The following is a 13258-nucleotide window of genomic DNA, read 5'->3' as shown; positions in this document are numbered from 1 at the left end:
CCTTAAGTCTGTTCACGTTTCTTGCACTTTTTGCACTCAGCATCTTCGTATTCTCTTTCTTCAATACCCAATAAATATATATTTATCTCATTTTAAGTGTAAAAGTATTTAACGTTTTAAAGAATCAAGCAATGTGCGAACAGACTATACGATATGTCGGCAATGCCATATTTATAATTTCAAATCGAAAGGTTTGTTTTCACGGAAAATACGTTTTCGCGTATTTATGAATTTATATTATTTTCAAATTCGATTGGAAACACTAATGCGCACTGAGACATATTAAAGGTATACTGATTTAATCTAAATGTAAAAGTAAAATACAAATATTTCAAATTATAATGTACATATTATATATTTTAGTTAACAGGACCATAACGTAATGGCTGCATTTAGCAGAATGTTTATTTTGCAATTGTTGAAAGTTTTCTTCGCGCTGATTGGATTATACTTTTAGATCTAGAAGAATAATCTTATCTCAGCAGACAATCATAAAACAGTTGCAAAACTGTTGTGCTTTGCTTAACGCAGCCATTATTTAGTATTTCATCGTTTTGATTTTTTTAACTTGTTCTATATTTATATTAAACATACAGACATGTTTACGTCAGTTTGTGTATGACGACGTAAACATGTCAGTACATGTTGAGTGTGTCCAATCGAATTTGCCATTTAAGAAATAACGGAGTAATGTCCATTTGTACCAATGTACAATAGATTAACTTTAATCCCAGTTTCATTAATTCTCTATATCCTATATTTCTAATTCTTCAAATTAAAAAAAAAAAGATAAAAAGTAAGTTAAATCAAGATTAATTAATTTAATCTATGTTGGTAGAAACAAGCATAAGATAAAAATATGTCTCTCTCGGAACAAAACCTACGAAAGATTTCGCGATACATAATTATCGAACTCGTTGAGTGCTTTCTGCATTTCGTTGTATTTTGCGCGATCACATGCTTCGCGCAACGGGAGCCAGTCAAACGCTTGATGTTCATTCGACAATCTCACAAGTTTGTCCGGATTGAGCAGTTCCGCCAACCAATAGATAACGATTTTCGGCTTTCCCTTCACTTTATACGTCATTTCGTGCCTCGCGTCCTCGAAGATTTTCAAATCATTTGGTACAAATCCAGCCTCTTCTTGAGTCTCGCGCAAGGCCGTCTCCATGTCAGATTCATCCGGATCAACGTGACCTAAGACACCGAGCAACACCGAGTGACCGTCAAGTCGAATAATTTTTTAGTAAAACATTTTTATAGGAATTTTTTTTTTTAGTTAGAAAAAAGTGATCTTTAATTTTTTGTTATATTTTATTCGATTTAAATTCACAGCAAAAAAGAAACAATATTAAAATGTTTAAAAATTTTTCATTTTCTATTGTCAATAATATTAGAATTTAAAAAGGAACTTCAATATAGCGAATTCGGTCACTTACATTATACCAGAGAAAAACTTGAGTCTTTTTCATGTAACGTTCGAAAGCTACACTATCGACACCAGCATTATTTTTATAAAATTTCGTGAAGTAAATATCACAATATCGATACTGCTGATGAAGTTGATAGTGTCGAAAATTGATGTGTGCGAATCCACATCCACAAATTGTGGATGTAAAGATAATATGCATATATAATTTTATGTATGCATACACTTATGTTTACATAATTGCTCTTTTACTAGAACCGCGCGATTAAATATTTAATAATAATATTGGGCATTCAACAATTGAATGAGTGCTCGCTGTTATTGGTGTATTCTTTTAGATCATCCAATCAGAATTTCAGATCTAGAAGAACACATCAATAGCAATGAGCACTCACTCAACTGTTGGTCAATCTACTGGGTATCAATCATGAAATTTTTTTTCTAGGATGAAAAATGAAAAATTTCTCCATTAACTTCAATGATTAAAATTTTCACTTTTCACTTTCCATCCTAAGGATAAAGTTTCATGATTGATATCCGGAACGCAGCCAATGGGCGCATTCAAGTTGACAAAGCGGCTAGTCTGATTGCCGAGCAAATGTAATTGGTTGTTACTTATAGATTCTACCAATCATATTCAATTGCTCGGTAAGCATGCCTAGCCGCTTTGTTAACTCTTGAACTCGCCCATTGTCACGTTATATAACAGAATATACATGTATTATTTCATTATCGAAAGTTGAATATATTATTGCATTTAAATACTTTATATAGAATAGCCTTTAATGTGTAATTCAGTGTAGTGCGAATGACCGAACTCTCTAATCACACGTTCCCGTAAACTTAATCGCACGATGTGAACGAGACTTTAATCCGTTTGTTCGCTAACGCTAAGGTTGTCGCGTAAAATTAACTTTAGTCGCGATTAAATTTACTCTTTTTCTTTTTCTAATTTTATGAATTAAAAAAGCTTAAAAGCAAACAAAGATTAAAGTTAATCTTATATTGGTGTAATTGAGTCTGATAAATCAAAAATAACAGCTGTCGATGTAAAAGTATACTAACCTTTAGGCGGCGTCCAGTGATGTTCTCCGTATGATGTTTGCATTAGCAAGTATTGAATAGTACCTTGAAATCGGCGAAAAATCACAAGACCGCAAGCGCGTTGCTGCAATGTCATGATGCTCAACAGCTGTGAAATCACTCACGAAGACCATGTGAAGCCACTGAAGAACCGTAATGCCCGTATCAAACCAGTGTTAGAAATTGCATGCTGGAAATCGATTCGACCAATCGGATTAAAGCAAAGTTTCGGAATAGCGATTTGAAATTCAGGTTGGTATTCATAAGGTTGTTTGCGTTCTCTGAAATAAAAAAAAAATAAAAAATTATAAATCCAAAAAAGTGTAAGTAACGCGAACAAACCTATAATCTGTTAAGATTGTATTTAAGACGATCTTAAATATAAGAACCGATTCTGAAATACCAATTTCATCTAATTTTCCAGTATACAATTTCAATATCGAGCGATGATTTTAGTCATATAATGAAACTAATTGAATATTCCTTCTCATCAGCATTAAAAATAGAATACAATTTTAAAAGCGATTGCTAATTATTAATTTAAAATTAATCATCTAATACACATATATATTTCCATATATACATTTTTAATTAAAAATAATTTTTATAACTCTGAAACAAGCAACGAAAATTTACTTAATTCGCTGTAAAATTTTGACAAGATATATCATACAGGTTGAAATAAATTTTAAAAACATATTCATCTCTTTGTGCGACTTAACAAATATTATACGAAATATTTTCGGTCCTTTTACTCGCAAGCAATGGTCTTCGAGTTCAGAGGAATGTAATTTTATTTTGTAACATTTTTTAATATTGTATTAGCGATATTTATAGAATCCAATACAATACTTATTTATTTCTTTTCTTGAATAGTCGTCCGATTTTTGTACTTTTGCAAAGGAGGGTACAACTTTCACTTTTTCGTTCGGGCATAATTTTATGTTTAAATTTTCTAACGTATCTTTCTTCATGGAAACTGAAAATTATGACACTTGAGAAAAAATACGATAAAATAAAGAATAAACTCCTTAATCATATCGTTATGAGATCGCTAACAGTTTTATATATATGCTTAAATTATTTCAAAATTAATTTAGAGACTTATTGATCTAATTTTGAATTCGTTTTTTAAATGAAATAGATGATAGCAATTTCGTAATGATGTATATAAGGATTTTATTAACTTTATTTCATACACATACATGATGTAACAATTTTTCCTTGAGTATAGTGTCATTATTGTGATAATTTTCCACAAAGAAAAATATATAAGAAAATGTAGATATAAAACGATTCTCGAACGATCATGAAAAAAGTTGTACTCTCTTTTCTAACTCAAATATGTAGAGATGAAACTTACAATATTAAAAACTTTACGACTAGACATGTCTGTCGTAACAAATTCGTCTAACTCTAAGAAGCGTATAATCAGTCGTGATAACCAACATGGTTCTGCTTCTCGAGTGAAATATTTTCCGTACTTCTATATCATAATTATATGTACATATACACCATTAATTGACAGTATCAGAAAGGAATGCGTTCACCCTCTCTCTTCACGATTTTGTCGAAAGAAAGAAAAGAAAATGTTCGACGATTCGATCATGTCGTAACACGAATTCGCACGTTTGACAGGAATCTGAATTGGGAAACAATGCGTGTTACCATTTTATTATAAACGTTTTGCTACATTTTGGCTAGATACCGATCACCAGAAAACACTTAGCAAAGCTGTATATGTATGTACCTATCTACAAAGACCGACGTGTCTATGTAATTCACGTACGTGTGTTATGTGCGCGTCGAGTGGTTGTCGGACGCAGCCACGCGGGCGACTACCGGCGGGAGTAATATGTTCTTTCGCGATACTTACATACAAAAAAAAAATCACAAGAAAACTCCCCCAGCGTTACGTCAAATTTGACTCTAAGCGTCGCCCGTGTAGCTCCGCGATTCTAATTGTCACTTGAATCCTTCTCTCACGCGTTAAAATTATGAATGTCTTTAGATTTATATCTTCTTCTTCACTTACGCATCGATCGTTAATTTATACATTTATTTCGTAAAGCAAGCCGGCGAAGGGTGAATTTATGTATAGATTACGATAATTAATTCGTCTATATGTCGGGGATGTGTATTATTAATGCTACCTGAAGGACCTTACGTTAACATTAATAATAATAATAATAATAATAATAATAATAATAATAATAATAATAATTCCTATTTATGATATTGTATGTGTATATCTTTATAGAGTCATTTACAACGGCCGCTCTGGATTACAATCCTTTTCTTTTTATTTTACATGATAATAATGATGTTCGATATTGTACTCAGGATACTAATTCTGATTGACGTAGGAACAAACGAAAAAAAGAAAACGATTATTATCCTCCAGTCTAATTCCTTAAAAGTGATTGGATATATATATATATATCTCTCTTTCTCTCTTTTAGAGAAGTGTGTGAATGTTTGCATCTAAATTGTCTCTCCTTAAAATGTAAATCGATAACATTATTACTATGTCGTTATGTTACATTATCTCGCTTATTGGTTCATGGAGTAATCCGATGACACGAAACTGGTATGGTTATGCATAAAGAAGATAAGTCCCGATGCCAGTGCTGCGTTAATCATTTACTTAGAATTTTTGTCAAGATGTTCAGTAACAGACAATTGGCGCCGATACTTAGTTGCTATCAGTCGTTTCATGATCCGCAACACGACGTATCACGATTGTACGTCGTGCTGGCACGCTGAAGTTATTCTGTATTTTTCAGTGTAGCAAGTGTTAGAAATGTGAAAAATCATTGAGTTTATAGTTTGTAAATAAATTAATCATTGCCTATTTTAATAACGTACTTCATTAATCTTAGGCAAATATAAAAAGTTTGCGATACTTGAGTTTTAAAGTGTATTTTATGATTTTGGTGTGTGAAGTTCTCTCTCTCTCTCTCTCTCTCTCTCTCTTGCTTTCTTTCTCTCTTCTCATTAATTTTTAGTACCTTCGTAATTGTATACTATATACACCAAGTCTCTAGTTTCGCTCTTCTACGGTTTACGATAATCCCTAATTTTATTTCATTCAACTGCAAATATACTTCTGAATGAAAGGATTAAATAGTACAATATAGCCAATTATAATACTTAAATTTAATTGTATTATCATATTTCTCGTAGAAATAACAGATCTTGTTATTACTGATGTAGTTTAAATTTATATAATTTCAATTTTTAGAATGATGAATTGTGTGTATTAATCACATGAAACACGAGTAATAACTCGATGGTATTTCTAAATTATGTTAATAATTTCTCTGCTTCTACCTTTATAGTATTATGTATACTATATATATACACACACACATATATATATATACATATATATGTATATATACACATACATATACATGTACATATATAAAACTCTCTCTTGTCGTCTATGATAAAAATAAAAGTATTAATAACAATAATTATTACATGTTTTAATCATAATTGGCTAATGTCTATAGTGCTGCGTATTTTCAAACTTATGCTATAGATAAAAAAAGATAAAGTATATCATAAAAATGTTCGAAAAAAATAAACAGTTGCATATTGTGCAACATTGAAATAATTCAATTCATTATTCGTTCATGGCTCTAATGCATTAAATGATAGATTCTTGTCGATACAGAACGCAACACATGTCTCTCGATTCTGTAAATTTGTCAAATTATTTACAGGCAAAATCTCCATTAGTAAAATTTTACATACAAGATACATAAGATTAGGAGAAAAACAGGAAGTTACAGAGAAATCTCTTGACGTTGTAGATGTATTGCTTCTTTTATCTTCCATACCATCGCGTTGTTTTATTGTAAAAGAAACGCCGTCGCCATGAAAAACAAAATAGATGAGAAATGTTTTATTAGGCACATTTAACAATCCGATTGAATCGATTCTACTTTAATCTTTTATCATCTTACGATAGTATACGCGGTAAGTGTTCGACATTCTAGAGACATATCAATTTGAATGCAAATACCTTCAACGTCAAGAATAACACGAAACATAATACTGTTTAAAAATGAAGCTATACTTCATGACAGATGTGACGAATTGTTTGATAATTGGGAAGGCAGATCAACCTGTAATGACTGATTATTTTCGTTCGGATGCACATCTTGTTAACGATAACCAAAATTCAAAACTAATAAATATAATAGATTATTGTGTCTAATACCAGCTTCTTTGTACGGTTGATCAGGTCAGCTGGACCGTCTCTCTTATCTTTCGTTCTTTCCCTCTCTTTTTCTCGCTCGCAAAGTGTGTTACGAGGACCCGATCTAGTTCTCCATTTTGGCACTCGGGAGTATTTGAATACGTATTAGTCATCACGGATCACAGTTTCAAACTTTTTTTCGACGAATCGTTAATAGCGGTACCTCCAACGCAGAGGAGACGACAAACACGTGAGAAGATCTCTATCTTTCTTTCTCTCTTCCCTCTCACCTGACAATGATGTTCGTCGACTGGGACGGAGGAATCGCGTTTAAACGAATATTTCTTGGGTATCGGATTCGGAGTCGGAGTCCCAGAAGAAGAAACAAGAGTAAAACTCCTCGGTGACCACCGCCACTTGGTGGCTACGCTCACGAGGTCGTTATGGGTTGGCGCGATTGGCGGCTAAGGCGCCCGTGGCCGACAGTCACAGCTTGAGCTCGTTCGCGATTTTGCTGGCAATATTTTTAAAACCGATTGATGTGCCGGAGATACGCTTGAACCGTACTCCGTTTAGGGAAAGTCGTGGCAATTTGCAGACCTCGATCTCCCATTGTACTTGACTGTCCGTCGCTGCCTCACCGTGCGCACACAGCAACAGGAATCGCTCGCGTTGTTCGTACTGGCATTTGTTGGCATCCAATACCTGGAAGAAGATAATACGAGATAACGCGTCTAGTCTATCACTCACATATATAAATGTTATATCATCCGTCTCAAAGAGACAGGTGTAAACAGGCTCGTTTCTGTATTCGTAAAATATATCGCCTTCTCTTTTTCAATACCTTTCGGATCTCGGACATTATTTCATTAGGATCTCGACTACTGGTAGTCTTCATACTCCACGTGAAGCGTAGACTGCGCGGTTTGACCTGTTCGTCGTTAGTAGTAGCTCCGCTGTAACAAAAAGATATCTTAAACCCGTTCAATTATCTAAAGCAATTCCAGTGGTACAGGTTTCACAATTACGAATAAATTTAATACGGCGGTATAAATCCAACTACAATAAAAAAAAAAGTTCTCCATCATATAGCGAAATTCCGAATACTTCTACCTTGCATTTTTATTTTTTTATGTTTAACGTTACGAGAGCGTTTTACAAATTCACAAATTTATCTAAATATTTCTCACGGGTACTGTTTTTATCTATTATTAGAAATTATAACATGGTTTTATGCATATTACGATCAAACTAAAAGTTATGAAATATATCGAGTCATGTAAAATGTCGATCTTGTGCAGAATGTGATATGTTATACATTGAAGCTTCAAGCGATATTGCGGCGCAAAAATAAATTCTTAATCCGTTTAAAAGAGATTTTAAGATATAACGTTGTGCTAAAATCTTTGCAAGCTGCCGATAGATAATGTAAAATATAATGTAAAATAGAAATTCATCCAGAATCAAACCCTATGGAGAGTTATAACATACATGCGTGACATGCAAATCGTTTATGTCATAAATTTAATTACAATTTTAGTGTTGCATACATATATTTACATTTATATAGTAAAGAACACTTAAAAGTGAGTTACACAAAAGACAAAAGTTATATGTGAATCGTTGCAATCTTGAACATATATTAGGTATCATATATTATCGTAATAATATCAAATCTTGGGATATTCTTACGACAATAAATAATAATGAGAAAAATATTGTAATTTATATGTGACTGATGAAGTATGTAAATAATAAGTCAATTGAAAGTTACTAGGCAAAAATGACAAGAATCAATTCAGTATGTTTCACACATGTATATATATCAGACAAATACCATCTTATGTTAATAATTATATGTAATTAAAATATTTCTTTCCACAGAGCTTTAACCTTAAATTAAAATATAATTTTTATGTTTGCATAATTATCTAAAATATCAAATATTTTTGACGGGCAATATTAAACTTTACAAAATATGCATATTATGTTTACACAAAGATCATCGTAGATATCAACGAACGTGCATTAAATATTATATTCTATTTAAACGAATATAAATACGCGTCATACATTGATAATGATCGACAAAAAGTTGGATGTACGAAAAATCAAGGAATAAATGAGTGAAATTAAAATACGGATAGTGGTATTATGGTATGTAGCAACGTACCTCACTACTAGGTGCTTGGGGGGTACGGATGGGTCCATGGGGCTGAAATAACAAAACAAAGGCAGTTGCTAACAAACACTAAACATGATAAATTAATCAAATTGTCATATGTATAACAACCATCACCATCCTGTCACCATTGCACACTGATTATGACACATAAAATTATGATATGATGAGCTTAGAAAATCTCTAATAGAAGTCATATATTGATATTTTCAAAATTACATATATGTTCTTATAAAAATAAATGAAAATATAAGGATGTGTAATGTTGATGTGAAATCTCATCGCGGATATAAACGTTATTGTTTAAAAGTTTTTTTTTTTTAATTAAGTAATACAAATTGCGATCGTGATTCGTTGCCAAAAATAATTTCTGATACGATGTATCAAAGGATAAATGTGTTGTGTAAATGTACAAAAAGAGCCCAATTCACACATAACACATTCCTACCGAGTTACATGCATCGTGAACGCTATAAGATATATTTTCGCACAGGCAAAAACATTCCTTTTATGTATACAAGGATTTAGAAATAAATTAATACAACATATACAAGACATTTTTGACATATTTATTAATGCGAATTTATTACTATTATTGCTCCTTAAAATTATTAAATAATATCTCTATTTTGTTTATATATTATAAGCTGTTTACTGCCCTCCATAAAATCTAAATTAAAAAAAATTTCTAAATTAGATTCTTTAAATAAAATAGATTGACTATAATTAATTGAATATCCTAAGGATCCTTTCCGGATGCTTGGACGGGCACGTAATTGGAGTGCAGCAAATAGCATAATCACTTAAAGACATGTTATATTTATATAATTTGCAAACAAATTTTTTTACTTCATATTTTGATATATTTAATATGATGTGGTCTCTTTTCTCTCTCTCTCTCTCTCTCTCTCTCTCTCTCTCTCTCACTTTTTCCTTTAATTGTTCAATATTTTCTCTTTTCTTATTTTCATATACATTAGTTTATTGGGTGATCTTAGATATTACATTTTATTACTTTTATATATAATATATATAACTTTCTAATATCACTTATGTATCCGAATATCGATAAACATGTGACAAATACAAAAACAAATCCTAGTAATGATGATTTTAAACATTCGTTGGAAATATACTATATCAAAATACTAAATATATCAGGATACATTAATTGTGCAATCTCAGGAGATGTAAATGAAATATTAATTGGAAATATTTTATATCATACAATAGACGTAAATATACGATTTTTTAAATATCCTTTATACAAAAGAATATAAAAAAATCATCAATGTCTTAAAAGATCAGAGATGATAAAATTTCTCTGATTTTACAAGTAGGATAACATATTCTTAAGTAGCCCGAGGCCACTCTACAGGGTACGCTATAATCCGTTAATAAACGTATAATAATAGTTATTTGCCACATAAATGTAGATGCTATTTGCGTTGACCAGATATTATTAATAAATGCTATTGGCAATGACTGTGGAAGGATTAGTGCATTGATCTATCGTGTAACGAGATATTTGAAATACACAATATTATAGGAAAAGGCACGTATCTTCGATATTGGGGTAACACATGATCACAATTCTCAAATTTATAATATATGCAAAGCCAATACCTGTACTTAGTATTGAAATAAAGTTAAATCGCAGATATATTATTAATATTTTTAATAGCTACACCTCTAATACTAAAGGATTATGTGTAATATCTTGTTTTTTGTAGGTTCCATTAAAAATATGGTAGATAGGTATGATTTCTCTCACATATTGAAAAATATATATATTTCTATGATAAATATGACATTTATAAAAGGTAATCTTGGGTAAAAGCTATTATAAATGTGACAGTTAATTTAATTGGATTTTTAATATTACCTTGTACTAAGCACAGCATTGCTCTTTAATAAAAAATTAGCATTAACACTTCTCTTTATTGTTATACAGTAAAATTATCAAAGACATACGTGCTTAAATATTGTATATTTCTAATAATTAAATAATGATACAATATGTATAGATTAGGATACATTAATCAATATACAAATAAATGAAGTACCAATTTAATATTATGGCCTGCCTCGATCAAATAATTCAATTATATGTCGCGTTCTCAATAATTTATACAATACAAATTAATATTTATTAACAAAATAAATTAAAGCAAGATAGATAAAATTGAATTGCCATTGATTGCAATCAAATAGCACTCTAATTATAATGTACTAGTTAATTTTGAGATCAACCTCGGAATAGTATTTATAATTACCACTTTGCAGAAATAAAGAATCATTCTGGTGGATTAAATACAAATATTAAATATTTTTATTTAATTTGTTGCTATTTGTTTACAGAATCTCGACAATGAAAAATTTCGGATAAAAATAAGTTATACTTTAATTAATCGCATTAAAAAACATGTACTTTAATTAAAGTGAAAAGATAAAGTGGAATGCCTGATACATTTTTTACATATCTTCATATTTGTATTTGTTCAATCAAAATATATTTGCATTTAACAAATTGAGTCAGCTAAATGATGTCCAAATATAAATGCAATTCTTATACTGACATTAAATAGAAAATATAAACATAGGTATCAATTAAAAAACAATATAATAAAGTATATTAAATTGTAAGAATTGTTTCTTCTCAATATTGCAAATAAAATTAATTAACTCCTTTGTCTATTTAGATTCTTTCATTCTTGCAAAGACATATGTTATTTATTATAACTTCAAAATTATCTATAAATAACAAAAAAGTATGAAGCTGCACGATACTTCGGAAGAAAATGTTGTAGCTATGTCAATATTTGTACATACATATGTATATATTATGTGACAACATACATATCTATTCATTTTAAAGGGCATAGTTCCTTGAATTTTGTTTTAGTGAAAGAATCAGTACAAGAAGCCAATATATAGACTTATTAATGACATTATAAGAAATCAAATATGTATTCCACGCTATCTTCGAAAAAGGAATTTATGCTGGATATAAAAAAAAGGAAAAAACAATATATATGTTATACAGCAAAAGCATAAAATCAGTAATAGTATACATTTGTTAGTATATTTATATATATACTAATTTTACTATTAAAATTGTCGAAAGAGAAGACAGTATTTTTCCTAATAAATGTATACACTTATTATTCTAATTTGGATAAAATGTGTATACAAATTATATATACATACATATGTATATATATGCGATTAAAATATTGTTTTATGTAATTTATTATGATCTAATAAATAAAAAATATTTCATTAAATAACATATTTACATCTTGTATTTTAAAATTCTTTATTTAGTTTTGTGTAAAATATTTATTTTAGATATAATCAATAATTATGACATTTTTATTCAAAACATTATAGTACTAATATTTTGTTATTGTTTTAATTAGGAGTATTAAATTGCATAAGTTTAATTTCGTAAATCATTTTTTAATCAAAATATGCACGCAAAAATTTATATGAATTAGTATGCTTTTACTAAAGTTTAAATAAGAATATATGCTTAAAAGTGTTATTTATTAGTCATAATAAACATATTCATTTTTTTTCTTTAATCTTAACTTTCTTTAACCTTAAATAATTGTATACATTTATTAATAAATATATACAATTGTTGAATTTATATGCTTTTACCGTAACATATATATATATATATATATACATATATATATATATATTACACATTATACTTAGTCAATCATATGGTGCCAGCTTCAACAAATGAAACAATATTATATTACGTGAAATATGTAATATATTTGTTTATGCAATAACAAAAATTTTATCAAACAATAGATTTTATGTTATAATTTTAAATATTATACACATATATTGTTATCCAACATATTTTCCTATTATATTAAAAAAAAAAAAGAAAAAAAGAAAAAATTAACTATAATGTTACAAAATATACATTATTCTAGTCCTCATTCTAATTTATGAAAAAAAGGAGAGAGAAAATCAAAAACGAAATAAAATAATACATTCGTGGAAGATGCGATTGCCATGGCGCGATATATCTGCATGCGGCTCGCTCTCATTTCAGCTCGGGGGAAACAAGGCGAGACTTCCTCCTTCACTTAAAAAAATCTGTCAAAGTACGAACAATCATATGTACTCTATTATCTGTCAAATCTATCTGGTTCGTTCATTAGTGTTAGTATAACTATAACATTTTCCTCACACTCGAAATTCTTTACTACTTGTAATTATTACGATCGAATATATACTTTCACATTAGCAAGCATCTGTCGCTTTTATTTTCTAAAGGCAGTATAAAGAGAAAAAAATATTATAGTATATAGTATATATATATATATAT

At 29.7% G+C, this 13258-nt stretch overlaps 2 protein-coding genes across 15 annotated transcripts in view; both read right to left on the bottom strand.

The window, feature by feature from the left end:
• Nucleotides 1-828: 828 nt before the first annotated feature.
• On the bottom strand, nucleotides 829-2758 carry LOC108753679 (bis(5'-nucleosyl)-tetraphosphatase [asymmetrical]). The gene is made up of 2 exons (XM_018495493.1): nucleotides 2495-2758; nucleotides 829-1197 (listed from the first exon to the last, which is right to left on the bottom strand). Exons 1-2 carry the CDS (start codon nucleotides 2607-2609, stop codon nucleotides 881-883), a joined length of 432 nt encoding a protein of 143 aa, XP_018350995.1. The 5' UTR covers nucleotides 2610-2758; the 3' UTR covers nucleotides 829-880.
• Nucleotide 2759: 1 nt separating this feature from the next.
• Nucleotides 2760-13258, bottom strand: part of LOC108753673 (serine/threonine-protein kinase MARK2-like) — a 108433-nt gene continuing 97934 nt past the window's right edge. For 8 of the 14 annotated variants that reach the window (XM_018495471.1, XM_018495481.1, XM_018495470.1 and 5 more), the window contains 3 exons: nucleotides 8896-8937; nucleotides 7567-7678; nucleotides 5971-7427 (listed from right to left, as the gene is read on the bottom strand). In XM_018495471.1, the coding sequence (XP_018350973.1) occupies nucleotides 7209-7427; nucleotides 7567-7678; nucleotides 8896-8937 (373 nt within the window). In that variant the 3' untranslated portion in view covers nucleotides 5971-7208. Of the gene's footprint in view, nucleotides 2794-5970; nucleotides 7428-7566; nucleotides 7679-8895; nucleotides 8938-12865; nucleotides 13027-13258 lie in introns of those variants that run through there. The other 6 variants (XM_018495482.1, XM_018495484.1, XM_018495477.1 and 3 more) reach the window with 4 other exon arrangements.

This window comes from Trachymyrmex septentrionalis, unplaced genomic scaffold (genome assembly GCF_001594115.1).
Source record: "Trachymyrmex septentrionalis isolate Tsep2-gDNA-1 unplaced genomic scaffold, Tsep1.0 scaffold70, whole genome shotgun sequence".
NCBI classification, from domain to species: Eukaryota; Metazoa; Arthropoda; class Insecta; order Hymenoptera; family Formicidae; genus Trachymyrmex; species Trachymyrmex septentrionalis.
Note: the sequence above shows the minus strand (reverse complement) of the source record. Positions and strands in the feature narration are given on the sequence as shown.